The 27929-nt window shown below is 42.7% G+C and overlaps 1 protein-coding gene across 1 annotated transcript in view; it reads left to right on the forward strand.

Annotated features, from left to right (window-relative positions):
- LOC126092941 (resuscitation-promoting factor RpfA) overlaps positions 1-22657 on the forward strand; it is a 104445-nt gene extending 81788 nt beyond the window's left edge. Inside the window, exons 2-4 of the mRNA XM_049908675.1 lie at positions 7792-8052; positions 12269-12468; positions 22405-22657. Coding sequence (XP_049764632.1) covers positions 7803-8052; positions 12269-12468; positions 22405-22614 — 660 coding nt within the window. The 5' untranslated portion in view covers positions 7792-7802 and the 3' untranslated portion in view covers positions 22615-22657. The remainder of the gene's footprint in view (positions 1-7791; positions 8053-12268; positions 12469-22404) is intronic.
- Positions 22658-27929: the final 5272 nt, after the last annotated feature.

Consider the following 27929-nt stretch of genomic DNA (forward strand, 5'->3'; position numbering starts at 1 on the left):
AATCAATTAGGTGGTATGTAAGGAGGGGGTCGAGTCCATGTCCAGTTCTCATGTGAAATTCGTCTGAATTAAAGAAGTACAAACTCTTCTCCATCCCGGCACCTCGCAAATTTACGTGCTCGTTTTTCCCGCTCGCTATTCCAGAGAGACAGTTTGAAGGTGGTTCATTGAACCCTCTGCCAGGCACTTTATTGTGAATAGCAGAGTAGTCACGTAGATGTAGACGTAGAGGTATTTTTACTAACAGTTTCGGCATCCCTCTATGCCATCTTCAGGACCCATATGCATCTCTCAAAAATAAACGATATTGTCATACAGTGCCATATATTGCTGGAAGACTTGATTGTAATCTAGTCTTCGAATGAAGCACTTGTCATACAACGCCACATATTCCCGGATGTCGTGAATTCGAAACCGTATCCCAACATCGTTTATTTCTAAGAGATGCATACGGGGCCTGAAGATGACACAGTGGAATGCCGAAACTGGTCGTCAAAATAAAATAAAATAACATCTCACTTAAATGGCTGTTGGCGAATTTCATTGATAAATATCTGTCATTTTGTCGTTCGTATGACTTTTTAAAGGAGGAATTGTACGATCTCTTTTGTAAACAGCTATGGGAAAAGACGTTTATTAGTTTTGCCGTTTCAATGCCATTATGATTACAGGCTATCTCGAGTGATGGTTCGGTGCGGTTACTGACTTAACATAAGACGAAAACTTCTTAGCATTTTTTGTCAGTTCGGTGCATAGAACTTTGCTTTCGAATTCGTTGAACGCTTCACGCATGGCCTCTCTTACGCTAAGTTTGGCTTTTGGTTTCTTTTCAGTTTCACGTTAATCTGTTGCTGTTTCAAAACTTCTCCGGCGGCAGCGGAGACACTCACTCACCGTCGCGTCTGATACCGTGGATGACGAAAGGACGGACCCGCGCGTGGCGCTCCTTCTGGTCCAGAGTGGCAGCCGCTTGCCGTCAAAGTGTGGGACGACAGTAAAACTGGAGCGGCCTCGCTAGCTCCGCGTCTCGAGAAGGGCGGCGGGCGCCGAATTTTACAGTGGCGCTGAATTTTACTGTGTCGCTCTGGCCGGGGAGGGGGGAAAAGGTCGGGTCTGCGACCTCGCAGTGGCTTTTTATGGCGTCGCGCGCCCGACTGGTCTACCGTCGCGTCTGGAAGGGCTACACCAAAAGGCGGAGGTGGACTGCGCATTGTGACAGCCGGTCCGAGGCGCAGACAACACCGTGGTCGCATTGCCCGATCTCTTGCCAGTGAGGTCGAGCTAAGACAGCGAGCATCGCACACTGGATTTAATTTCGAAGGCTATATTGCGACAAAATTATGTACTGAGTTGGTTGTGTCGTCTTGTTTGGAAACAGCCGTTTCTTTAACTTACACTACTGGCCATTAAAATTGCTACACCAAGAAGAAATGCAGATGATAAACGGGTATTCATTGGACAAATATATTATACTAGAACTGACATGTGGTTACATTTTCACGCAATATGGATGCACAGATCCTGAGAAATCAGTACCCAGAACAGCCACCTCTGGCCGTAATAACGGCCTTGATACGCCTGGGCATTGAGTCAAACAGAGCTTGGATGGCGTGTACACGTACAGCTGCCCATGAAGCTTCAACACGACATCGAGAGAAGTGACTGGCGTATTGTGACGAGCCAGTTGCTCGGCCGACATTGACCAGACGTTTTCAATTGGTGAGAAATCTGGAGATTGTTCTGGCCGGGACAGCAGTCGAACATTTTCTGTATTCAGAAAGGCCTCTGCAGGACCTGCAACTTGCGGTCGTGCATTATCCTGCTGAAATGTATGGTTTCGCAGAGATCGAATGAAGGGTACAGCCACGGGTCGTAACACATCTGAAATGCAACGTCCACTGTTCAAAGTGCCGTCAATGCGAACAAGAGGTGACCGAGACGTGTAACCAATGGCACCCCATACCATCACGCCGGGTGATACTCCAGTATGGCGATGGTTCAAATGGTTCAAATGGCTCTGAGCACTGTGGGACTTAACATCTATGGTCATCAGTCAGTATGGCGATGACGAATACACGCTTCCAATGTGCGTTCACCGCGATGTCGCCAAACACGAATGCCACCGTCATCATGCTGTAAACAGAACCTGGATTCATCCGAAAAAATGACGTTCTGCCATTCGTACACTCAGGTTCGTCGTTGAGTACACCATCGCAGGCGCTCCTGCCTGTGATTCAGCGTCAAGGATAACCGCATGGTCTCCGTGCTGATAGTCCATACTGTTGCAAACGTCGTCGAACTGTTCGTGCAGATGGTTGTTGTCTTGCAAACGTCCCCATCTGTTGACTCAGGGATCGAGACGTGGCTGCACGATCCGTTATAGCCATGCGGATAAAATGCCTGTCATCTCGACTGCTAGTGATACGAGGCCGTTGGGATCCAGCACGGCGTTCCGTATTACCCTCCTGAACCCACCGATTCCATATTCTGCTAACAGTCATTGGATCTCGACAAACGCGAGCAGCAATGTCGCTATACGATAAACCGCAATCGCGATAGGCTACAATCCGACCTTTATCCAAGTCGGAAACGTGATGGTACTCATTTCTCCTCCTTACACGAGGCATCACAACAGCGTTTCACCAGGTAACGCCGGACAATTGCTGTTTGTGTATGAGAAATCGGTCGGAAACTTGCCTCATGTCAGCATGTGGTAGGTGTCGCCACCGGCGCCAACATTGTGTGAATGCTCTGGAAAGCTAATCATTTGCATATCACAGCATCTTATTCCTGTCGGTTAAATTTCGCGTCCGTAGCACGTCATCTTCGTGGTGTAGCAATTTTAATGGCCAGTAGTGTATTTTTACTAATATGAAGAGGTACCTAGCGGTGGGATCGACTTTTTGAAGCAGTCTGTACGATGATGTAGCTTAAGGTGCAAAGGAATAGCACACTGCAGCCATTCGCCCTGGTGGACACTCGTTTGTAAGTAATCTATGATAAAAAATTCGGAATTTCGCTTGATGCTCTACGGTTTTTAATATAGTAGCTATTTACCGACCGGTTGCACTGAGTAATTGTACTGGCTTTCCACGCAAAATATTTTTAGTTCGACTCGCTTTAGGTACATTGATTTTGTTTTCTATTTTTAAATCTTTATAGAAATGACTTTGATCATTATTTTTATTGAATTAATTCGTCACATCACTTCAAACGTTTTAACTTCTGCAGTCGCTCTTATTATTTCTTGCTATCATTCTTTTTCCACTTGGAATCTTTGTGCATGTGAATTAAATTATTTTTATTTTCTATGATAATGTCTAAACAATTGAAAATGCCGATCTTCCGGTTAATAAACAAAAGACGGAATAATCTATTTACATTGACTCTGCTGTGATGTCAATATTGTATTTTTCGTTACACGATGTACATTTTTTCGATGGTAATCGCTGTACAAACATTTCAAACACAAGTTTTTATTGGGCTATGAACAAAATAAGATGAATGATGATTTAAATGGAGCTGAGATTATGAGTATAACGAAATTCAAGCAAAATGAGAAATATAAATAACGGATGCAATGACATGGAAGCAATTAAATCCGGGTTAATACATAACAATAATCAAAATCACATGATTTTGCAAAAACAGACATAATGTCTTATGGGATAACAGCAATCAGTGATTTTATAAAGTTACTTAAAATCCGTCTTGATTGCATTTTTTTTATTCATATGACCGGTTTCGGTTCATTCAGAACCATCTTCAGATCTGATATTTCAGTTACAGGAGTAACCCGTCCAAATCACATGTGACGTAGCATGTGAAAGTTGCTGGATTTGGACGGGTTACTCCTGTAACTGAAATATCAGATCTGAAGACGGTTCTGAATGAACCGAAACCGGTCATATGAATAAAAAAAAATTGCAATCAAGACGGATTTTAAGTAACTTTATAAAATCACATGAACAAAGATTCCAAATAAAAAAAGACCGGTAGGCAGAAAAACTAGTGCAAATAATGTATTTCATTCGATGACTAATACGGAGCAGAACTGCGTAGAAAAGATTACATTTAAAACAATTAATTGAAAAATAATAAAACTCAAATACATTTACACAAAGATTTAAAAATAAAAATATTACATTCAAACCAAATAATTGAATAAAAATAATAATCAAAGTCATTTCGATAAAGATGTAAAAATAAAAAAAAAATCGATGTACCTGACGAGATTCAAACCAAAAAGCTTTTGCGTAGGAGGTCCGTACCTTAACCATCTTTTTTTTTTAATTTCTTTTTGCTAGTTGTATTTGTTCGGGGCCGATATCTCATGACACCTGTTGCACTTCATCGTTGATCCTGTCACTCATTTATATTGCAGAGGGCTGCCAACCCTCTTGCCGTACACGCCGAGCTGCCGTGCCAGCAACCATTAGCCTATGCAACCAATCTGTAAAGCTTTACTATTTTTAAAGCTATACAGCGTCAGCGAAATTCCTAATTTTTTTCATCATTAGTAGTAAACGAGGGTCCGCCAGGCTAAATGGCTGCAGGCTGTGATACCTGGTATGTTAACCTGTATCGTCGTATACATTGTTTCAAAAAGTCGATCGCACCGCTGGGAACCTTGTTTTGTAAGTCATTTTCTCGTCTGTCTTTTCGGTACAAATTTTGCAGCTGATTTTAAACTAACGTCCTGATGACGTAGAGATTTGAAAGGGTAAAATAACTCAAAACTCGATGACAAATAAGAAATGTAAGTCAATGCAGATGAGTAGGAAAAACTAACCCATAATGAAGTGTATTCTCAGATGCGAATATGGTCAACCGTCAGCTGTGTAACTGAGTGACGAAAACTGAAAATTTAAGCCGGACCTGGACTCGAACCCAGATTTCCCGCTTATCGCAATCGGTCGCTTTATCATTAGGCTCTCCGAGACCCCACCCCACCATGGCCAGACCCATACCTCCATATCTCGTCAACCAGGTGCCTACAACCTGCACTCGTACATTCATTATGTATATTCCCGTACGGGGGATACATTGCATCGTATTTCTCAACAGCACAGACAATGCAATATCCAATTTATGCATCGACGCCGGGTAAGCGACTTCCAATTAAAATGTCTTCGCTGTACGGTGATATACATAACGGATGTACGAGTGCAAAATGCAGATGCATTGTTGATGAAATGTGGAAGTTTGGGTCGGTTTAAAGGAAGACTTCGAAGCAATTCAGAGAAATCCTGCTAGATTTCTTGCCGGTAGGTCTGAAAAACAAACAAATGTTGCGGAGATGCTTCGTGTATCTCTGGACGTCAGGCGACGTTCTTTCCGGGGAGCGCTATTGGGAAAATTTGAGGCTGGCTATAGAACGATTCTACTGCCGGCAGAGTACATTTCACGTAAGGACTACGAGAATAAGGATAGAGAGGTTAGGGCTTGTACGCAGGCATATAGATAATAGTTTTTCCCTCGCTCTGTTTGCGAGTAGAACAGCAAAGCAAATAACTATTAGGGGCAGGGTACCCTCCGCCACGCACTGTACGATAACTCGCGGAGTATGCATGTAGATACAGATGTAAACGTAGAGAGCGATAATGTGAAGGTAAAAACCACCTACCTGCAATGTGTGAAGGGGTGTTGGTGAAAAAGGGCTAGCAAGGAAGCATTAACACGGAACACCGCCTGTCCAAGTGGACTTCCTGCACGATGGTTGTGCTTAGCCGATTTTGTCACAGGTACTACAGGCACAATGTGCTTAAATTTCTAGCTATAGAAAAAGTCTGCAACAACTCAGTCGCCCGTCCGTTACAGGCGAACCTGAAGTAGTTTCTACCGAACTGAGCTCAGCTTTCACCTGCAACCTGGAAAAAAAAAATTATTGTGTTAGTAAGACCTCCCTAGCACCTGTACGGCTGAGGCTGGGGGTGAAAAATGGGTAATATAAAAGCTCAGGGACAATTAGAGGAGTTTCGGCCAAATCTGGCATATAGAACTTATTTTAATAAATTTTTATTAACTCGCTCTCTTTCATATCTGTTGGATACAAATTTTGGAATTGATTTTAAACTAACGCACTGATGTGACATAAACTTGAAACTTTAAAAATACCTCAGAACTGGATGTCAATGCAATATTAACTCGCTGTCTCGTCTGGTGTGTGGAAGAGGGTACTTGGTTCCCCTTTTCCTGTTCTAGTAGCGAATGGTTTGCGGTGTAATAAATCAGGATCAGATAGAATTTTTTCTCGGTTAACGAAGTACGCAATATCACCTAAAATTTTTTCGGACTGGGATGCAATCTCGTTTTCAAGGTATATTTTGCTAACTATTGTTATAATAGAGCTATCCAGTCATCCTTTTCAGTCTTCCGTATGTGTGTGAAATTTTTCAGTCGACTTCAAACATTTTGATGAGATTACATGTGATAATATCTACTTTGTTTCAGTTTCCCTTCACCAGACTAAGCAAAAATAATTATTGCTTCCTCATGTGCGTATCTCGCGAAAAGGTTGTGAGGTTAAAAATTAGAGTCACAATAAAAATGTTTCGGGGTATTATGCCGTGGTCGAATGGATTGTACGTTAAAACTCAACGTTTCGTCCTTATTTGCAGAGGACGTTTTCAAGGGGGATCGTAGCTACTATGAATGCCCGACTCACACCTAGGCTCGCTACTGACTACAGCAAAATTCTGCTTCCGCGTGCCTCCGCACAGTGGCATGACGTCACATGTTTTGAATGTGCGAGCGTAATTGGGCGTTGTCGACTGCCATCGTCCGCTGTTGCTATCACACCGCTGTGAAAGACTGGCATACATTTTCTGGAGCACCGGAATTCAGATGTCATTCAATTTCACACTCTCCTCCTTCTATTAAAATTCCTGGGGTGTTTTACAATAGGAAGGAGAAGGGCGAGAAATTAAATGACACCTCCTGCGGTCTTGTTTCCACGGGTCTTTCAGTGCTCTGTCAGATTCTTCTTCCCATCTCGTCTTCATCTACGTCCTCTTCCATTCCTACAGTATTGCCTGCAAGTTCATTTCCCTTGTACAGATTGACTATTGCTCCTTCCACCTTTCAGCTTTCCCTTCTTAGCTGAGGACTGGTCTTCCATATGAGCTTTTGATAGTCATACAACTGCTTCTGTTTTCTCCAAAAGCCTCCATAATTTTTTTGAGACGGTATCTATCTTTCTCCCAGTGAGATATGCTTCTAAATCTTTATATTTGTCCTATAACTATTGCCCTCAAGCCATTTTGCACTTACCGTCAATATAATTTTTTAGTCTTTTGTTTTTCCTTTTGCCTGCTTCATTTGCTGTATTTTTATATTTTCTCCTTTCATCAGTTAATTTCATTACCTCCTGTGTAATTACTACTCATCAGCTACCTTTCTTGCCATTATCAATAAGTGACATTTAACTGAACATTATAAGACTTCATAACCCTAACATCAAAGATGGTAGTCTGATGTGTATTTTTTCAACTGTGGGTTTTATTTGCCCACGTTTGAACGTACAAAGCAGTATTGTAGTATCCGATACACGCCCAAACAGTATTTTAGTATACGATACAAAGCCCATTACTATACAAAATAGTATTGTAGTATCTGATACATACCAAAATCAGTATTTTACTATGCGATACAAGGACTTTTAAAGTTACAACCATAAGGGAAAGTTCTACGAGAGAAGGTGGGATCCTTTAGCGACGTAGGCCCTACATGATTCCACCCAGTGTGAAGGCTTGCCGCATTTCTGAGAGAAGACGGCCGCCGCTGTTGCAGGTCTTGTAACAATGGCGCCGCTGACGCTGCTATGGCTGACGGCACTGTCGGCCGGTCTGGTGGCCGGGCAGCCGACGCCGCCCCCGCCGCCCTCGCCGCCCCCGCCGCCGTCGCTGCGGCCACTGGCGCTGCTGCTGCAGCCGCCGCCCGCCGCCGCCAACCTCATCCCCGGCGGCAGGTACGCCGCCTCCCGCCCCGGACTCAGCGTTGGCGCCCACGGAAACAACGGCCGCAGCCACGATAAGCCCGCAGCCTTCTCAGGTGAGCGGACCGCCTCCGCCACCCACTGTGGGTACTGGCTCAAGCCTCGTTTCGACTGGACCGAACATGAGAAAGGCTAGCATTCTGTCTCGTGTAAGTGATACGCGAGTGTTAGCGAACTGTGTTCAGTCATGCTTTGTTATTTGCTAGTGTTCGCTCGTGTTCCTCTGGCTGTCGGGCTTTTAGCAAACCACTGAAGGAAGTACCCGTTCTCTCCACTTCGGCGTCAGCAGTCAGAAAGCTTTTCTCTGCTATCGTGCCTACATCTATTGTTGAGTTGAGTGATCGATGGGATGATGTTTAGAGAATGTAATTTGCTGGTAGAAGAATATAAATATAACTGCACAAATGTCGAAAGAAAAGAAAAGAACAAATATGTACCTACTAGCATTTTACCTGCGGCTTTGCCTGCCTATGTATATGGTACACATCTCCTGCTCCCACTCCTCCCTGTCTATCTCTTCCTCCCCTTCTCTGTTTATCCATATTATCTTCCCACCTCTATCTGCCCATCTGCTCCTTCCCCCTCTCTGTTCATTTCCTTGTCCCTCCTTTCTCACCCTATTTCGTTGCTCCCCCTCAATTTATCCATCTCCTCCTCCTTCCCTTTTTCCCTACTTAGCCACACACATTCACTCATATAGTCCCTGGAATGCATCGCAATAGTATCACAAACATGCCTGTCATATAGTACAGCTTAGCTGTCAGGGGTTACCAAACCTCCCCACCCCTGTCCCACGTCTGTGGGAGGTAGGTGGTTCTTACCCCTGCAGTTCTAGCTCCCCAGACAATACCTAGTATGTTTATCAAATTGGCTCAAACTGATTCACTGTTTCAGAAGGAAATGTGAAATGTACACACACACATACACACACAAACACACACACACTGACCTTTTACACACAGCTTCACCTGTTTAAGCATTTGACACATATATCAAACACATCTCTTCCCACCTTCTTGCTCTCTACCTCCATCTGTCTGTCCACAACATCCTCCCTCCTCTATCTACCTCCTCCTCCCCTGTCAATCTGGCTCTTCATATCTTACTCCCCCTCTCCCTACCATATCTTTCTCCCCCTCCCTCTGTCCATATCCTCCTCCTCATCTTCCTTTTCCCACCTACGTGCCTCGTGCAATCTCTTCCTCCCCTCTCTCTGTCCTCTCCTCAATCTGTTTATACCATCCTCTGTCCATCTTAAACTGTCCCCAACCACCATTTGGCAACTGTATCCCTTCAGTACAGTTCAATACAGCAGGTCGCTACTACTTCCACAACATGCATGTCATACAGGGAAGGCTACAAATCAGGGGCCTGAAATTCATTTCCTTGCCCCTGACGTACTGACCACCACCGAAAACAGGTAGATAAAGCAGGCTAATAGTACTTCAACATAACATGCATGTCATGCTTGTAGTGTAGCCTACATGTCAGGGACTAGAAAACTGTTTCTTGCCCCTGATATGTAGATATCCCTGCAAAGCAAATTGATTGGGTAGGCCGATACTGCTGCCACACAGCATGTCTGTCAAGCAGAGCATGGGAGTGGATAAACACTTTTTACCCAATATCTTCACTTTTGTTGGAGCTAACAGATCGAAGTGCTAATACCAGAGGACCTGCTGTTTCTGTCCCAAATTTGGTTGAAGTCGATCCAGGGGTTTGGGAGGAGATTCCAGACATACACACATACATACACTTTGGTTTATGTGGAAAACCGATGACAATGTAGAATAAAACTAAAAAATATGAAAGATGTGGTCATTATTGTTGCTTATGTTTGTGGTAGCTGATGTTGTACTGTTATTATAGGGATTTTTGATGACAAGTAAAATTAGTTTACCTGGTATGTAGTCCCCAATACAGCAGATTTTATTAACACAAACCATTTTATTAAGTAGCTTATGTCATTCCCTTAATCATATTTTATTCACAAAATGTTTCTTATATGTACCATAATAAAATCACTGAACTGCTTTGCATATACCATAGCAGCCATCAGAAACTATCTGAGACACAGCAGCTATTCTGATCTGAAAACATCACCAATGTATACGTCTCAGGATGGTAATGACCATAGTGTAAATACTAGCCTTCTTTCAGGTCATGTTGCTCGTCGGTAATTAATGTTCTGTTAGGTGTGCCCTAATGAAAATGAGGTTTTTGTTGTATGTTAAGAAATTTTAATAGCAAAATTACAATCCTAGCACGCAGGAAGAGAGTGGAGGGCTTCGTCGTAGAAACTCCAGAGTTACTGATGGATCTAGTTTCCCGCGGTTTCCTGCACTTCCGCGTCACCTTCTTGACGTTTTAGACACTGTTTTAAGGGGCCGAAGATGTGCGAATCACCTGGGGAGATATCAGGGCTGTAAGGAGGATGTTCCAGTGGCGGCAGGAAGGGTATTCGGCCACCCTCTGTATCTAATACTGCCAAATCCGTAATAACACTTCTGACCCCGCGTTGGCGTGGGACAAGGCCCAAAGAAAGATAGAAAAAGGAGGATGATCCAGGCCGTCCGGAAATTTCTGGAGGAGCTTTATGATATCGTCTACACTTCTCGCCTCATAACGCTGACACCATCGGAATGTTGTGAAACATGAAAGACACTTCTCTCGATACACCTCTTTCACCTTACAATAAATTTGTGAAGCATGCTCCGCTCCTGCTAGAAGAAATTGATTTACCGCTCCTTGTGCTGATTTGGAGGAATCCATCATGTAACGAACGGTGGAAAAAACTCTTCAGAAATGAGAAAATTGCTGCGAAGCCGTTAACTCTGCTTGTGCAACTGGAAATACCGTCACACCGTCTCACAGTAAACAAGTTCAACTACTGTGATTAAGTACAACGCCGCTACCGTCAAGGTCTCCTTTTCAGTTGGGCACAAATTGTAGTTTTAAATTACCTCGACTGTAATGACGACCCAAGGAAGTGTGTGCAAAGCTTTGAAATACTGCTAAGGAGAGTTGCAATTAATGCTCTACTTCCACGTATTTCAAGTCTATGTACGAACTGAGGCACGTCACCTCTTTTTTTCTCATGCCATGTATTTTGCTTCAACAAAAACACTGCGTCCGCCATGCAAAATGTTAGTCTCTGAGTGTCAAAGTTTTGCATAGTATCTCTAAGGGTATAGTGATGTATCGTGAATATGCCGATTGTTAAGCCCAAAAAAAAAAAACAAAAAAAAAAAAAAAGCCAGCAACGCAGCGTTCGAACGCTATGTTCGTTATACCGTGGTCTCCTCCAATCCACCTAGTGTAAACACTTGTTCATAGATACAAGCGAAATATAGTGAACACTGGCGAGTTGTCTACAAGTGCTCGTTCGCTAGCTTTTACATACGAGGGCTGTTCGGAAAGAAAGGTCCGTTTGGTCGCGAAATGGAAACCATACTGAAAATCAAAATTTTTTTAATTCTTAATAGTTAATCTTACCTTCCAACTACCTCTCTAAATAGTCGCCGCTCCGACTTAGGCATTTGTCGTGGCGTTGTACAAACTTTCCAACACCCTTGTCACAGAAAGCAGCCGCCCATGCTTTCCGCCAGTTCTCTACGCCGGCCCGCCTTTCGTTGTTTGTGCCAAAATGTTGTCTTCATAGCCAGCGGTTCATGTGAGCAGAGATGAACAATGGAGAGAGCCAATTAAGGGCTGTACTGTGGGCGATCAAACACTTCACATCGCGCATCGAAAACGCTGCAGGAGCGTCTTCATTGCCCCTGCAGAGTGCGGCTGAAAATCGTCTTGAAAAAGAAACACATGACATTTATGTTATGTGAGTTCCATAGCTTCAGGCGAAATCTTTCACCAGATTTACATACTTGGCGGGAGACACTGTTGTTTTAGGCATTTCTATGTGATCACTTTGCGCTCTGAACTGAAAAGAGCGACTTTAGACACTGCCCAACACATCTGTGCAAAGTTCCATCGGATTTTCACAGTGGTTTCCATTTCGCGCCTAATCGTACCTGACTTTTAGAATACATCTCGTACATTCGCTCTGGTCTGAACAAGGTTTTAGTTATTCGCTGCTGTCCGCGATAATATTGCCTTGAATATCCGCAATTGTACCAGCAATTACTTTTTGGTTAAAAGTGGCAGAACAGCGTCAATATTACTGTTTTTTGTTTGTTTCCATCTACAAATGACCTGTTATAAGTCTCTACACTACTATTAGTATCCACGACTGAACGGCACTGTGTCACCTTTCAGGTAACTGGCCGTTCGTGTTTCCGTCTTCCGGGAAGGCAGCAACGAAGACGTCGACGCCGACGACGAGCGCGCCTCCAGCGGCTACTAAGAGCACTACCAAGGAGGCACCCCCGGCGCCTTCGGAGACTATTTTGCCGCTGCGTTCTGAGCCGGCACCCGACAGGGCCGCCGACATCGCAGCCGTCGACGGTTTTTCTCAGGTGACTGTCAGAAAAGATACCCATTAGCGCTCCCGTCTCTACCACAGCAGGAAACGTCTTCAGGAAGGCATCATTAAAGGCCTTCTGAGATACTTAACGTTAATGTTCTACGCTACCATTACCAGATAAAACGGAAAAACAAGTACTTCTTCCACCAGTATCTGTTTGAACGATAGAACAAATTTCAACTATAATTCGTTCCAGCAGACATGAAATTCACTGTTTTTTCGCTCTCCTTCGACTTGTTCTTCCAAGCAGGTATCAGACACTGAAAGGTCTCTGCTAGATTCCTTTCATGCAATTTTCCTCGATCTATTGTTGTTTACGACATACATCCACCTCTAAATTTACTGTGGTATTTCTAAATTTATCTGGGAGGAGACTGAGCAGTGGAATATGTTATATTGACACTTAAACACGAACAACTTGTCATACAACACTTTCAAACACATTTTTATATGTAATTCGTATCATAAAATTTCATATGGAACTCACAGCCGCCTCCTTTACATAGTGTATATGTCGTCTTAAGATATTGTCATCTCCTTCCCTTCTGGTGTGAAAGGATGAATGAGTGATCAACGTCTGAGTAGGTAGCTACGATTTCTAAGGCAAAGAGAATTGTCTCCTTGGTGTGGTCCTGTCCGTCCCTTGTCATGTAGGTACAGGAAGCTGCCTCCCTGGTCACTTCCTGGTCAGTCTGCGGCCAATTTCTGAAGTGTTAACATCTCCGGGTAAGCGCGTGTCTGGTGAGTTCGAAGGACAATGGAATTCTTAAGTTCAGCCTAACTAAAAATTAATCACTTTTGTTACAGGTCTACATCGAAAATGTTTTTATACTATTTTAAATCGCGACGCAGTGCAATTCCAGTGTTAGTTTCAGAATGTATTGCGGTAGTGGCTCTGTCCCCACTCGAAAAAAGAAAAGTGGAAGCACGTGGTTTTGAGGCGTAATTGTAACTAAGATCACCAGTCTTTAGTGAGAATGTGCGTGCGATTGTAAGCTTTCCTCTCGATAAAATTTTTCAAATTACTAATTTTTCTTTATGTTCAATCCACGCGGTGTGTGCTTTGTGGTACCAGTACCACGTCCTCGTAAAATTGTTTGATCCATCAGGTCAATACTATGGCGTTAGTAACGCAGTTCGGAAGTTTCTCTTGTAACTGATGTTTCCATTTAATTTTTTTTATTATTAAAATTATTGTGGAATTACACATTTCTGTAAATCTGGTTGACCACGTGGAGCATAAGGTGTAGTAACAAAACTGTCCCTCAGCTACTCTTTTGGATAATACTTCGGGTATTCAAACGTAATTAATGGGTACGACGAGCAGTTGTTCCTGTTTCACATTCCTTTTGAAAGATTTCATAGACCATTTGGTAAGATTATGTATATATCGCACCACGTTTTCTTTATTTAAACATACTATACCAGTCTGTGGTTATCCATTGGGAACAGGACTACGATACGAGCTGAATTTTTTTGTCCTAAATAGAATCGATTGGTTGTGGTTCATTTCCTTTTGTGTACCCTTCAACGATCTTTGCGTGTTAATTTTAAATGTGGTATTGCACCCTGTTTCCCATTCTTTGTTTCCTGTTCGTTGTTTCCTTTTTTTGTTTTGTTTCCTGTCACGTTTTCCTAATATTAAATAAGGCAGGAGCTTTAAGTCAGGCTTACCATTATGTACGTTTCATTGAACACTGATAAACTTTAAAATAAATGTCAAAGTTTAAACTTCCTTTATTTTTCTTTAATTTAATTTTCCCTGTCATCTGTTTCGTTAAAATAACAGTTAAAATTTTATAAAAATGACTTGACAGTGTGCGTGACTATTCCGTAACATAAAAAAATTCATAACAGTAGTAAAAATTTGTCAGTCACGCACGGATACTTTCCACACTAGGTGCGAATCGTTTTTAAAAACATTATTCTCATTATAATATTCGTACAAATTTAATAACAGATAATGAAAGCAGCTGACGTTCGTGGAGTTCGTAACGCCTGCTGCGTTCTCCGCCGTCACTTACCATCGTGGTTTGATGTCTGAAGATGGTCAGTAACTAGCCGAAGCCAGTATCCACGAAAGTAAAGGTTTTCTGCCGTCTAGACTATGTTCATTTTAAGGATAATTATGTGTTGTGTGTTGCCTATTCGGTGCTTTATGCTTGTCGCGTGGGTGAGTGCTTTGGACTTCGACAGTAGTATGTGCAAGCCGTCTGCCGCACTTGCCAGCTCAACATAGTCTATTTAATATTACGCCTTGTAGGTAAAATAAGACAAGAAACCACAGTGGCAATGCGAGATCACTCATATTGCTCTGTGCACTTGAAGGTAACGATCAGTTACCCAAAATAATAAAAAAGAATTATATCAATCCCTCTCCACTTGGGAATGTTCCAAATGATGACATTTGTTTTACGAGGTGCATTCAAGTTCTAAGGCCTCCGATTTTTTTTCTAATTAACTACTCACCCGAAATCGATGAAACTGGCGTTACTTCTCGACGTAATTGCCCTGCAGACGTACACATTTTTCACAACGCTGACGCCATGATTCCATGGCAGCGGCGAAGGCTTCTTTAGGAGTCTGTTTTGAACACTGGAAAATCGCTAAGGCAATAGCAGCACGGCTGGTGAATGTCCGACCATGGAGAGTGTCTTTCATTGTTGGAAAAAAGCCAAAAGTCACTAGGAGCCAGGTCAGGTGAGTAGGGAGCATGAGGAATCACTTCATTGTTGTTATCACGAAGAAACTGTTGCGTAACGTTAGCTCGATGTGCGGGTGCGTTGCCTTGGTGAAACAGCACACGCGCAGTCCTTCCCGGACGTTTTTGTTGCAGTGCAGGAAGGAATTTGTTCTTCAACACATTTTCGTAGGATGCACCTGTTACCGTAGTGCCCTTTGGAACGCAATGGGTATGGATTACGCCCTCGCTGTCCCAGAACATGGACACCATTTTTTCAGCACTGGCGGTTACCCGAAATTTTTTTGGTGACGGTGAATCTGTGTGCTTCCATTGAGCTGACTGGCGCTTTGTTTCTGGATTGAAAAATGGCATCCACGTCACATCCATTGTCACAACCGACGAAAAGAAAGTCCCATTCATGCTGTTGTTGCGTGTCAACATTGCTTGGCAACATCCCACACGGGCAGCCATGTGCTCGTCCGTCTGCATTCGTGGCACCCACCTGGATGACACTTTTCGCATTTTCAGGTCGTCATGCAGGATTGTGTGCACAGAACCCACAGAAATGCCAACTCTGGAGGCGATCTGTTCAACAGTCATTCGGCGATCCCCCAAAACAATTCTCTCCACTTTCTCGATCATGTCGTCAGACCGCGAGCCCGAGGTTGTTTCGGTTTGTTGTCACACGATGTTCTGCCTTCATTAAACTGTTGCACCCACAAACGCACTTTCGACACATCCATATTTCCATCACCACATGTCTTCTTCAACTGTCAATGAATTTCAAGTGGTTTCACACCACGCAAATTCAGAAAACGAATGATTGCACACTGTTCAAGTAAGGAAAACGTCGCCATTTTAAGTATTTAAATCAGTTCTCATTCTCGCCGCTGGCGGTAAAATTCCATCTGCCATACGGTGCTGCCATCTCTGGGACGTTTTGACAATGAACACGGCCTCATTTTATAACAATGCGCATGTTTCTATCTCTTTCCAGTCCGGAGAAAAAAAATCGGAGGCCGTAGAACTTGAATGCGCCTCGTACAAAGAAAAATACCGTCACGGCAAGACCTCAGTTCAGAAATGTACTGACGATATTTGTTAATTATGGGGCAACCAGTTAGTTGCAAGGAAGAGAATGAAAGGCATTCATATTAAATTAAAATATTCGCTCAGCACAGTTACAAATAGTTGGGTACGACATCAATATTAGTAGGCGTACAATTATTCAGAAATTCTAAACATCAAATAAAAATAGTCTTGATCGCGTTTTCAGATTTTTATTATTCGTTAGCAACCGGTTTTGGCCATTTCCTCATACCATCTTCAAGCGTTATTAGTCACGACACGCCCATTACACTGGAGAACTGTATATCTGCTCACTGCTGTTAAGTTCCATGTCACTTTGAAAATAACGATTTCATGCAACATTATCTTTATGAGTGTCATGTGAGTGATATGAATTCAGTTTATACATGTATCCATGGTGGCAGGGAGAGACAAAAACCTCAACTAAATCCATTTACCTGGCAGTCTCATTCCATTTACAAAGGTTAGTTGATATAAAATTACCCCAAAAAACATTTCACGCACGTTAGGATTGGCAACGCAACTTCTATCTGCACCTGGATCTGATGATGTAAGTTGGTTTGCCTATCTTACGGCGCATTAGATAATTTCCGGCCAGTTCTGTTTTGCCCACCCTCTCCTTTTGATTTGTAGCTGAGGTATGCATCAAGATGTCCTTTGGAATGAAATTTTCACTCTGCAGCGGAGTGTGCACTGATAAGAAACTTCCTGGCAGATGAAAACTGTATGCTGGACCGAGTCTCGAATTCGGGAACTTTGCCTTTCGCAGGCAAGTGCTCTACCAGCTGACCTACCCAAGCACGACTCACGACCCGCCCTCATAGCTTTAATTCCGCCAGTACCTCGTCTCCTACCTTGCCCATGAAAGGAAAGGTCCCGAGTTCGAGTCTCGGTCCGGCACACAGTTTTCATCTGGCAGGAAGTTTCGAGATGTCCTTTATCAATTACATGCATGCTGTGGAACATCCAATGGCTGGGCACTTATTGTGTCTCGTAGATATGTGCTGTATGTAGTTAGCATGTGCGATTACACCAAGTAATATTTCATTGGTGTAGTTGGACTGACAAATGACACGTTCATCTCTGATGGCATATACAGACAGCTTTGCTGGATCCCTCACCAGCTCATTGCAAGCGTTGTTCAATAAATGTGGTATAGACAGGCCAAGCTAAGTGGCCTGATCCCAGAATACTCAAGTAACGCTCATCTTTTCACCCTCTCGCTGTCTTAGTTAGACACAATCATTCCTTCTCGCCTTCACGAGATTTCGACAGTTCAGTGCCGTTACTAATTCACTACTCCGAAGTCTCAGTTGTCAATAGCTCGGCAATGCGACGTAGGCCAAGTCAGGAAAAATTTTCTTATGATTCTGTCATTCTCGATGGAGAGAAATCTTAGCATGTAAAAATAACTTCGGTCATACACCGGGGGACTGTTATGAGACCATTACATTTTCACAATATATCCGCCGCGCGGGATTAGCCAAGTGGTCTGAAGCGCTGCAGTCATGGACTGTGCAGCTGGTCCCGGTGAAGGTTCGAGTCCTCCCTCGGGCATGGGTATGTGTGTTTGTCCTTAGGATAATTTAGGTTAAGTAGTGTGTAAGCTTAGGGACTGATGACCTTAGCAGTTAAGTCCCATAAGATTTCACACACATATGAACAATATATCCAAACGACACAGAGGATATACTCAGATGATGCAGGATGATGCTGTTATATACAGAGAAGTCGCGACGGTATCGAAACGCAAGAAGACCTGCAGAGGATCGACATTAATTGCTGGGGGTTGGAAGTTGGCCCTCAACAGAACAAATTTCACGCACTGCGCACAAATATGCAGAAAAGTCCACTTAAAATTTTAGAAAGCATTCTTGGAGCACAGGGATCGGTATAAAATGCTAAAAATCAAATACAAACAGTCTCGGTCGCATTTTTCAGATTCGTTACTTGTTACAACTGGTTTCGGCCCTTTCCTCAAACCATTTTCAGACTTTTCCCCGCCATTATGGCTGCTGCTGGTGGCAGACGGAGCTTGACGGATAGAAGTAAGGATGTCGCTAAGTAAGGGTGTCAGTAAGTAACTATGTCAGTGACACCCTTACTTCTACGGATCGCGCTCCGTCCGCCACCAGCAGCGGCAGCCGTAATAGCGGTAAAAAGCCTGAAGATGGTCTGGGGAAAAGACCGAAACCGGTTCCTAATAAATAAAAAGTCTATAAACGCGCTTATTTGATCTTTAGAAAAATCCATTATGTGATTACATGACTGCAAAAAAATCACTGTAAGCAATCGTATCCGTTAAGTATATGGAAATATGCATGAGTATCGATTTTAAGTAGAACGACCGCATAAAACTAATCGCAGATGAGGCAGATACCAGACTGAGATAAATTACAAAAATCCTCGGAAAGTGTAGTCTACGTTTCTTCAACCAGTACTTGAACATTGTCCATCACTCTGGGATCAGGTACAAATGATAAAAATAGAGGAAAGTAGGGAAGATGCAAAGAATAGCAGCGCCTCTCGTCGGGGGGGGGGGGGGGGGGGGAGGGGGGGGGGGGGAGGCACGAAAGCGTCACGGTGATGCTAAGCCAACTACAGTGGCAGACACTGCAAGAGAGGCATTTTGCATCGCATCCCGGTGTGGCCTACTGATAGAATTCCGAGTACGTTCTCGTATAAAAGAGTTCTTTTCTCTACGTTCTCGCGGAAAGGACCTGAAGGTAAAATTAGAGATATTCGAGTTCAAACGGATTCTAAACAACAATCTTTCTTTCCGTGAGCCATTCGTGACTGGAACAGGAAAGGAGGGAGACGTTAGAGTGGTATACAAAGTACCCTCCGCCACACATCATAAAGTGACTTGCGTAGTATAGACTATCTGGTCATTCTCATTGGCGATATACGTTCAGAAAATTAGCTTACCACACCTATTTTCATTCTCTGCTTTCATATGGCATCATATTCTGGGATAACTCATGATTGAGTAAAAGAGTGTTCATTGGACAAAAGCGTGTAATCAGAATAATTCCTGGAGCTCATCCAAGATCATTCTGCAGACACTTCTTTAAAGAGCTAGGGATCTTCACTGTAGCCTCCCAATATATATATTCACTTATGAAATTTGTTATTAACAATCCGAACGAATTCAAAAGTAATAGCAGTGTACATGTCTACAACACTAGGAGAAAGGAAGATCTTCACTAGTCAAGGTTAAATCTAACTTTGGCTCAGAAGAGAGATAAATTATGCTGCCACAAAAGTCTTTGGTCACTTACCTAATAACATCAAAAGTCTGACAGATAGCCTTATAGCATCTAAAAGGAAATTAAAAGAATTTCTGAATGGCAACTCCTGCTACTCATTAGATGAATTTTTGGATATAGTAAGTGGGTAATTTCCCCACCCCCCACCCCAAAAAAAATTAAGTGTCATGTAATATTTTGTGTAATGTAATATCTTGTATAGACACCTTTTTCTAACCTGACACGTTCCACATCATTACGAAGGGTCGTATTCATGATTTATGGAACAAGTACAAATCTAATGTAATCTCTAATCAAAAGTATCCGGACGCTCATCGCCTTCATAAAGGCGTGAACTCTACCAAGAACACTTTGATTGAGATGTTTGAATGCCTGTGCAGCAATAGGAACCCACTCTTTTTAACAGTCGAAACCAGAGAAAGTAACGGTGTTGGACCCTAGGGTCTGGAGCAAATTCGACGTTCTAACTCATATCAAAGGTGTTCCATTGGGTTCATGCCTAGGCCACTGACAGACCAGTCCATTTTATGGATGTTATTGTCCATAAACAATGCTGTTTTATGGCAGGGTGCATTGTCATACCGATACGACCAGCCACCGTCTCGAAACTGTTCCTCTACTGCGCATTACCCTGCTGTAAAATTCTGGATTTATCGCTTCATGGAGCTTAATATGAGTACCACAGTCTAATCACGGTAAACGCCCCCCCCCCCTTTCCATGACACCACCGTCTCCGTATTTCGCCATTGGCACTGTACACTATGGTAGGTAACGCACTCCATTCGTTTGCCAAACCCAAAATCTTCCATTGGATTGCCACAGGATATAACGTGATTCATCACTCCAAATCAGTAGTTTCCAGTCATCCACCGTTCAGTAGTGTCGCTCTTAGCACGACCTCAAGCGTCGCTTAGCACTGAGACCAGAAATGTGTGGATCTGAAAGAGCTGCTTGACCATTGTACTCCATTCTTCTTAACTACCTGCACAGAGTCATTGTGCTAACTGAACTACTGTATTTTGGAACTCTCGAGTGATTCCTTCCGTTGTTTTCATCCTATTGTCTCTACTACCAGCCTTGGAATGCTCGGCGGTCGCTGTCCATCAGTATGTGAGATCTACGTGACCTTGGTTTGGTTTTGATTGTTCCCTCGCGTTTCCACTTCACAATCACATCACCAACTTGATTTGGACACTTGCAGAAGGGTTGATATGTCTCCAATGGATCTGTAGCTCAGGTGACATCTAATGAGTATCCCACGTTGGAAGTGACTGAGCACCCTTTGACCCACGTATTATTTTACTGTTACTGTTCCTGTACTAACAGTTACTCACCACCTCCTTTTATACTTGCAGATATTGAAATAACCGATCTCGGAATTGAAAAGCAGTTACAATCGCTCAGTAGTGGAAAAGCGTCAGCAACAGATGAGACACCTATAAGATTCTATAAAGATTATGTGAAAGAACGTGCTCCCCTTTTAGCACTAATTTGTCATAGATCACTTGAGCAACGAAAGGTACCTAACGAATGGAAAAAAGTGCAGGTCATTCCCGTTTTTAAGAAAGGCCGGAAGGCAGATCGACACATTTGTAGACCTATATCGTTGACGTCGATCTGTTGTAGAACGATGGAACATGTTTTATGCTCAAGAATTATGACTTTTTTGAAAATGAACATCTGTTCTATAAAAATCAAATACAGATCCTTGTGAAACTCAGCTCGCTCTGTTTCTCCATGAGATCCACAGCGCAGTGGACAACGGCGCTCGGGTTGATGCCGTGTTCCTTGATTTCAGTAAGGCATTTGACGCCCCCATTGCAGTTTAATGAAGAAAAAATACGAGCTTACGGAGTATCGGAGCGGACTTGCCATTGGATTCAAGGCCTTCTTGCACATAGAACTCAACACGTCGCTCTTAACGGAACAAAATCGACAGATGTAAAGGTAATATCAGGAGTACCACAGGGAAGTGTGATAGGACCTTTGCTGTTTGCAATATATATAAATGGTCTAGTAGAAAGCGTCGGATGCTCTTCAAGGTTATTTGGAGATGATGCAGTTGTTTATGCCAGAGTAGTAACGCTAGAAGACAGTAAGAATTTGCAGAAATACCTGTAGAGAACTGATGAACTGTGTAGGCTCTGGTAGTTGATCCTGAACGTAAATAAAAGTAACATTGCGCACACATAGGAAAAGAAATCCACTATTGATGACGAACAGCTGGAGGCAGCGTCTACCGTAAAATTTCTAAGAGTAACTATACAGAGCGACCGTAAGTGGAATGACCACATAAAACAGACAGTGGGAAAAGCTGATACCAGACTCAGACTCATCGGAAGAGTCTTAAGGAAATGTAACACATCCACATTTTGGCACAGCACTTTTCAGGAGTAGTCTGACAACATATTACTTCCCCCCCCCCCCCTCCACACACACACACACATACACACATCTCGTGTACTAACCACGAGGAGAAAATTCGAGAAATTAGAGCCAATACAACGAACTATCCGCAAGTGGAACAGGGTTGGAGGAATCAGATAGTGGTACCGAACGTACCCTCCGCCACACACCATTAGGTGGCTTGCGGAGTATGATGTAGATGTAGATCTGTTCCTCAGGTGACATCCCACGTTGGAAGTGGCTGAGTTCCCTCTGGCCCACCCATTTTACTGTTACTGCTTCTGTACCAGCAACTAGTCCCCATCTCCTTTTATACTGGCGGGTCCGCCTGTCGAGACGTCTGGTGGTCAGTTCGTCGAGTGGAGATGTCCGGATGCTTTAGATAAGATAGTGCAAGTGTGGATGTGCGGTGCCGTCATATGACAGTGTTGTTGCTTTCCTAGAGGCATCTCAGAGGTGACGCATGCCACTGTGTTCGCAGGTGTTCGGGAGAGGCAACTCGGTGCTGGACGAGCCCCAGATGTCCCGCTGCGTGTGGGCCATCGTGACCTGCTGCAGCCCCAACTCGAAGGCGGTGCGCTACGGCTGCTTCGAGCAGTCCGGCTGCCACGGCGCCTTCTGGGACACCAGTCCCTGCGAGCGGCACATCACCAGCTCTGCGCTCGAGGCCGCCCTCCACTTTTACCTCTAGGCTGACCCACCACGGTCCCAGACTCCTCAGCAGCGGCACTTCGTCTATTGTGAGTGCCAGAGTGGCAGGTTCTGTTTTCCGCTGGCCAAATGGAGGAGTGATGGGGAACTGGCCAAGAGCTAAACACCTCGTGTACCTGTCCTGCTGCACCCACAAATTTACACTTTCTCTCAGTCCTCTGCACTGTGGAGTAATGTCTACAGTTCAGTCTTCGGCTGCTTCCATCGAACGACGGATGCCAGGGGCCGATTTGGAGAAGGGAAGTAGAACTCACGCAAAGTAATCTGGCCTATGTTCAGAAACATAATCTCAGGCCTGGACGACTCCATCTCTTTGTGCCAAAGACGCTTTGCACTTCCTTCTTTCCTTCATTGTGTGCTTCGGCCATTAGGAGCAGCCCAGTTTCCTTTTCTTTTTTTTTCTTTTTTGGTATTCTACTCTGACGCTAATGATTTTAAATGTCTGTACTTGTCAAACTGTTGGCTGTACTGATATAACATGCTAAAACGAACACTTATCGACTGTAGCTTAGAAGTTCCGATATGGAAGACTTTGTGTATAGCCTTCAGCTGTCGATCAACACCTCCCCTCCCCTTCCCTACTGTGCCGTGGCCATTTACGACGGGACGCTCCCCCCCCCCCCCCCCACTACTACTGTCATCTCTCCAGTCATGCCGCTCGCACAGGTAGAAGCCGAGTTATTCTCCGCGCACCTTAGCTTAGTAGTTCATGTGTTCCTATTTCTGCTGAGGTCTCTTTGTTTTTTATCATTTTAAAACTTTTCATTCCCCAGGTAGGGCCAGTTGTTCGAGTAATGATATGGCGTTGCGGCAGAGAGAGTACCCATTGGGAATATTTGGAAGGAGATTTCTAGCTCTCACACTGGCCTTGGAATCAAAGGAAATGGCAGATGGGGATTGATTTTAGTTAATTTCGGCACAAACTGTACAAGATAAACAGTGTGAACACCTCATGAATGTGCCGCAAAATCGATCGCTTAATTGTTACAAGGCTTCTGATATAAACTACTCCAAATGTAGCATGTTATGTACAGTAAGACTGCGAGAAACACGCTAGTAAATGGACCGAGTCTCATTTCTGGCAAAAACCATCAAGTTCCCTCTATACTTTTCACGAACTTCTTCTACTGAGCCCAGTTCAAAGGAATGAAACTCGGCATAGAGGAAGCAGCAGTATTACGCCTATTCGACTGTATGGGTTTGCAAAAAACATCACTTCGAAATCTTACTGGTACACTAGGTATATGTTTTCAAATCACGATCTGGCGCACAATCGTAACTTGTTATCTGCGTTTTTCTCATTCTATTGATTCTATCGTCCTCATTCTTCTTGCCCTTCTGTAAATGCTTCCTCTGAAAGATTATAATATCAGCAGCTCTATGTTGCATAGTCAAAATCTGTGTCTGTAATGACAGTGGATGACATATTGTGATCTCAGTGACACATACGTTCACGTCCAGCACGTACGACTTTCTGGGCGATTAGAAACTTACTGCAGTTAGTTTCTCTCTCTAGTGCTCTCACTTTATTGTTGACGTGTGACGAAGTTTCTACTTTCTTCTAATGGTTTTCGGCAAAATCTTAAAAAAAAAAGTCAACCGGTGGAAAGCAAAAGGTCACATTGAATCGGGCTGGTCTTGTGAGCAGAGACAAAGTCAAGATTCGATGCCTGTACAGACTCGCTGCTTTGTGGGTTTCAGTGACTGTCAAAGTTCTCCTTCTGCTTGTTTGTGCTAAGTATCTGTAAGGAGAACGCCACAAAGGCGTCTGCCAACAAAATCTCTGTGCTCGCTAGATGCTGAAATATACCTGTTCTTTCACAGAATATATATAACGTTTCTTCATAATAGTTCTTCTGAAACAATTTTTTTCCGAAACTTTTTCTGACCAAGTAAATACAAAAGAGTCTAGTGAGTACGAAGAATACAACTGTTGTGTTTGCCAATATTGATACTTTTGTAATAAAATCAAAATTTACTGCTGTAAATCATTTCCTTAACGCACTCATTTCAAAATGAAAAGAACACAGTTTGGACTGGATAGTAATATTTTATAGGTTAAAATCCTATCCTAACTTCTAATACAAGTAGCTTTTACTTTTTTGTCTTCCAAATTAATTTTTAGTAATATATGAACATTTTCATTGAAAATAATTGTTGCTTTCTCACATATTAAGCTTGCTCTAGTCTTGTTCTGTAGCAGCTTTTGTTTCAGCTGAAGAAAATAAGATTATTTGGCTACATGTTTGATGAAATGTTTTCGTATTGAATGCAGCAAACATTTGTATTACTGATACTTATATTGAATTATATACTTCAGGAAAAGACAGTTCAACGCTGTTACAACAGTAACAATTAATGCTGAGAGTTGTTGTTTGTTAAACCTTCAGCATTTTAATTTGATGGTAAATTTATTGTTATACTGTTTGACGCAAAGACATTAAGACGCAGAAATAGTCTTAAATTTATTTATGTGAAAAATTTTGTTGTATTTTTAAAATTTATTGATAAACAGTGCCAGTTAAGGAAATATGAGATACACACCAACTGATTAATTCTATGGCACCCAGTGGTATTAAATAATTCAGTAGAATTAAATAATTTAGTTTTGTTAAGTATCTAAACTGACATAAGTCCAAGTTTTGGGAGCCATAAATTGCCAAAGCTAATAATAGATTACAGTCCACAAGACAATGAATGTCTGAATTATCAGAAGTTTGAGGAGTAAATTAGTTTTTATTATTAAGACTAAATAAATAAATTCAGACCTGTAGTACATATCAAATATATTCCTGTTCCTTAACTAGTACAAATTTTTATCTTTTTTGTGACACTCTATAAGAGCTGTGATATTATTTACGATTACAACTGTGAGAGCAAAAAGTGTTTTTTTGTGCGAGATCATGCCTGCAAGAATTAAAAGCGCTTTCTTTTTAAGTGATTATTTCATTAGTTTGTAAGTAAGTTCGTAATAAAATGGTACTCTATCCTCTAAATAAAATTGTGTTTTAATTCCCACTACCGTTTCAACTCAAAATCATTTACATTATGCATAGCAGGATTAATTAGTAGTGGTCGTGCTGAACAGTAAATTATATAGTGCTAAAGTTCAAAATTTCTTAGACATAACAACTAGACTTTTATGTACAGCATACTAAAACTCAGAAAGTAGTAGCTGGAGCAGAAAATAAGATATGAAAAATCAATAATGGTAATGTCAAGATCACTGTCTTCAGAAAAACCAATTTAGCGATGCCTACACAGTTAAGCCCCCCCATGAACCATGGACCTTGCCGTTGGTGGGGAGGCTTGCGTGCCTCAGCGATACAGATGGCCGTACCGTAGGTGCAACCACAACGGAGGGGTATCTGTTGAGAGGCCAGACAAACATGTGGTTCCTGAAGAGGGGCAGCAGCCTTTTCAGTAGTTGCAGGGGCAACAGTCTGGATGATTGACTGATCTGGCCTTGTAACATTAACCAAAATGGCCTTGCTGTGCTGGTACTGCGAACGGCTGAAAGCAAGGGGAAACTACAGCCGTAATTTTTCCCGAGGACATGCAGCTCTACTGTATGATTAAATGATGATGGCGTCCTCTTGGGTAAAATATTCCGGAGGTAAAATAGTCCCCCATTCGGATCTCCGGGCGGGGACTACTCAAAAGGACGTCGTTATCAGGAGAAAGAAAACTGGCGTTCTACGGATCGGAGCGTGGAATGTCAGATCACTTAATCGGGCAGGTAGGTTAGAAAATTTAAAAAGGGAGATGGATAGGTTAAAGTTAGATATTGTGGGAATTAGTGAAGTTCGGTGGCAGGAGGAACAAGACTTTTGGTCAGGTGATTACAGGGTTATAAATACAAAATCAAATAGGGGTAATGCAGGAGTAGGTTTAATAATGAATAAAAAAATAGGAGTGCGGGTTAGCTACTACAAACAGCATAGTGAACGCATTATTGTGGCCAAGATAGACACAAAGCCCATGCCTACTACAGTAGTACAAGTTTATATGCCAACTAGCTCTGCAGATGATGAAGAAATAGATGAAATGTATGACGAGATAAGAGAAATTATTCAGGTAGTGAAGGGAGACGAAAATTTAATAGTGATGGGTGACTGGAATTCGTCAGTAGGAAAAGGGAGAGAAGGAAACATAGTAGGTGAATATGGATTGGGGGGAAGGAATGAAAGAGGAAGCCGCCTTGTAGAATTTTGCACAGAGCATAACTTAATCATAGCTAACACTTGGTTCAAGAATCATGAAAGGAGGCTGTATACATGGAAGAAGCCTGGAGATACTGACAGGTTTCAGATAGATTATATAATGGTAAGACAGAGATTTAGGAACCAGGTTATAAATTGTAAGACATTTCCTGGGGCAGATGTAGATTCTGACCACAATCTATTGGTTATGAACTGCAGACTGAAACTGAAGAAACTGCAAAAAGGTGGGAATATAAGGAGATGGGACCTGGATAAACTGAAAGAACCAGAGGTTGTAGAGTGTTTCAGGGAGAGCATTAGGGAACAATTGACAGGAATGGGGGAAAAAATACAGTAGAAGAAGAATGGGTAGCTCTGAGGGATGAAGTGGTGAAGGCAGCAGATGATCAAGTAGGTAAAAAGACGTGGGCTAATAGAAATCCTTGGGTAACAGAAGAAATATTGAATTTAATTGATGAAAGGAGAAAATATAAAAATGCAGTAAATGAAGCAGGCAAAAAGGAATACAAACGTCTCAAAAATGAAATCGACAGAAAGTGCAAAATGGCTAAGCAGGGATGGCTAGAGGACAAATGTAAGGATGTAGAGGCTTGTCTCACTAGGGGTAAGATAGATACTGCCTACAGGAAAATTAAAGAGACCTTTGGCGAGAAGAGAACCACTTGTATGAATATCAAGAGCTCAGATGGCAACCCAATTCTAAGCAAAGAAGGGAAAGCAGAAAGGTGGAAGGAGTATATAGAGGGTTTATACAAGGGCGATGTACTTGAGGACAATATTATGGAAATGGAAGAGGATGTAGATGAAGATGAAATGGGAGATAAGATACTGCGTGAAGAGTTTGACAGAGCACTGAAAGACCTGAGTCAAAACAAGGCCCCGGGAGTAGACAACATTCCATTAGAACTACTGATGGCCTCAGGAGAGCCAGTCCTGACAAAACTCTACCATCTGGTGAGCACGATGTATGAGACAGGCGAAATACCCTCAGACTTTAAGAAGAATATAATAATTCCAATCCCAAAGAAAGCAGGTGTTGACAGACGTGAAAATTACCGAACTATCAGTTTAA

Source organism: Schistocerca cancellata, chromosome 1 (assembly GCF_023864275.1).
Source record: "Schistocerca cancellata isolate TAMUIC-IGC-003103 chromosome 1, iqSchCanc2.1, whole genome shotgun sequence".
NCBI lineage: Eukaryota > Metazoa > Arthropoda > Insecta > Orthoptera > Acrididae > Schistocerca > Schistocerca cancellata.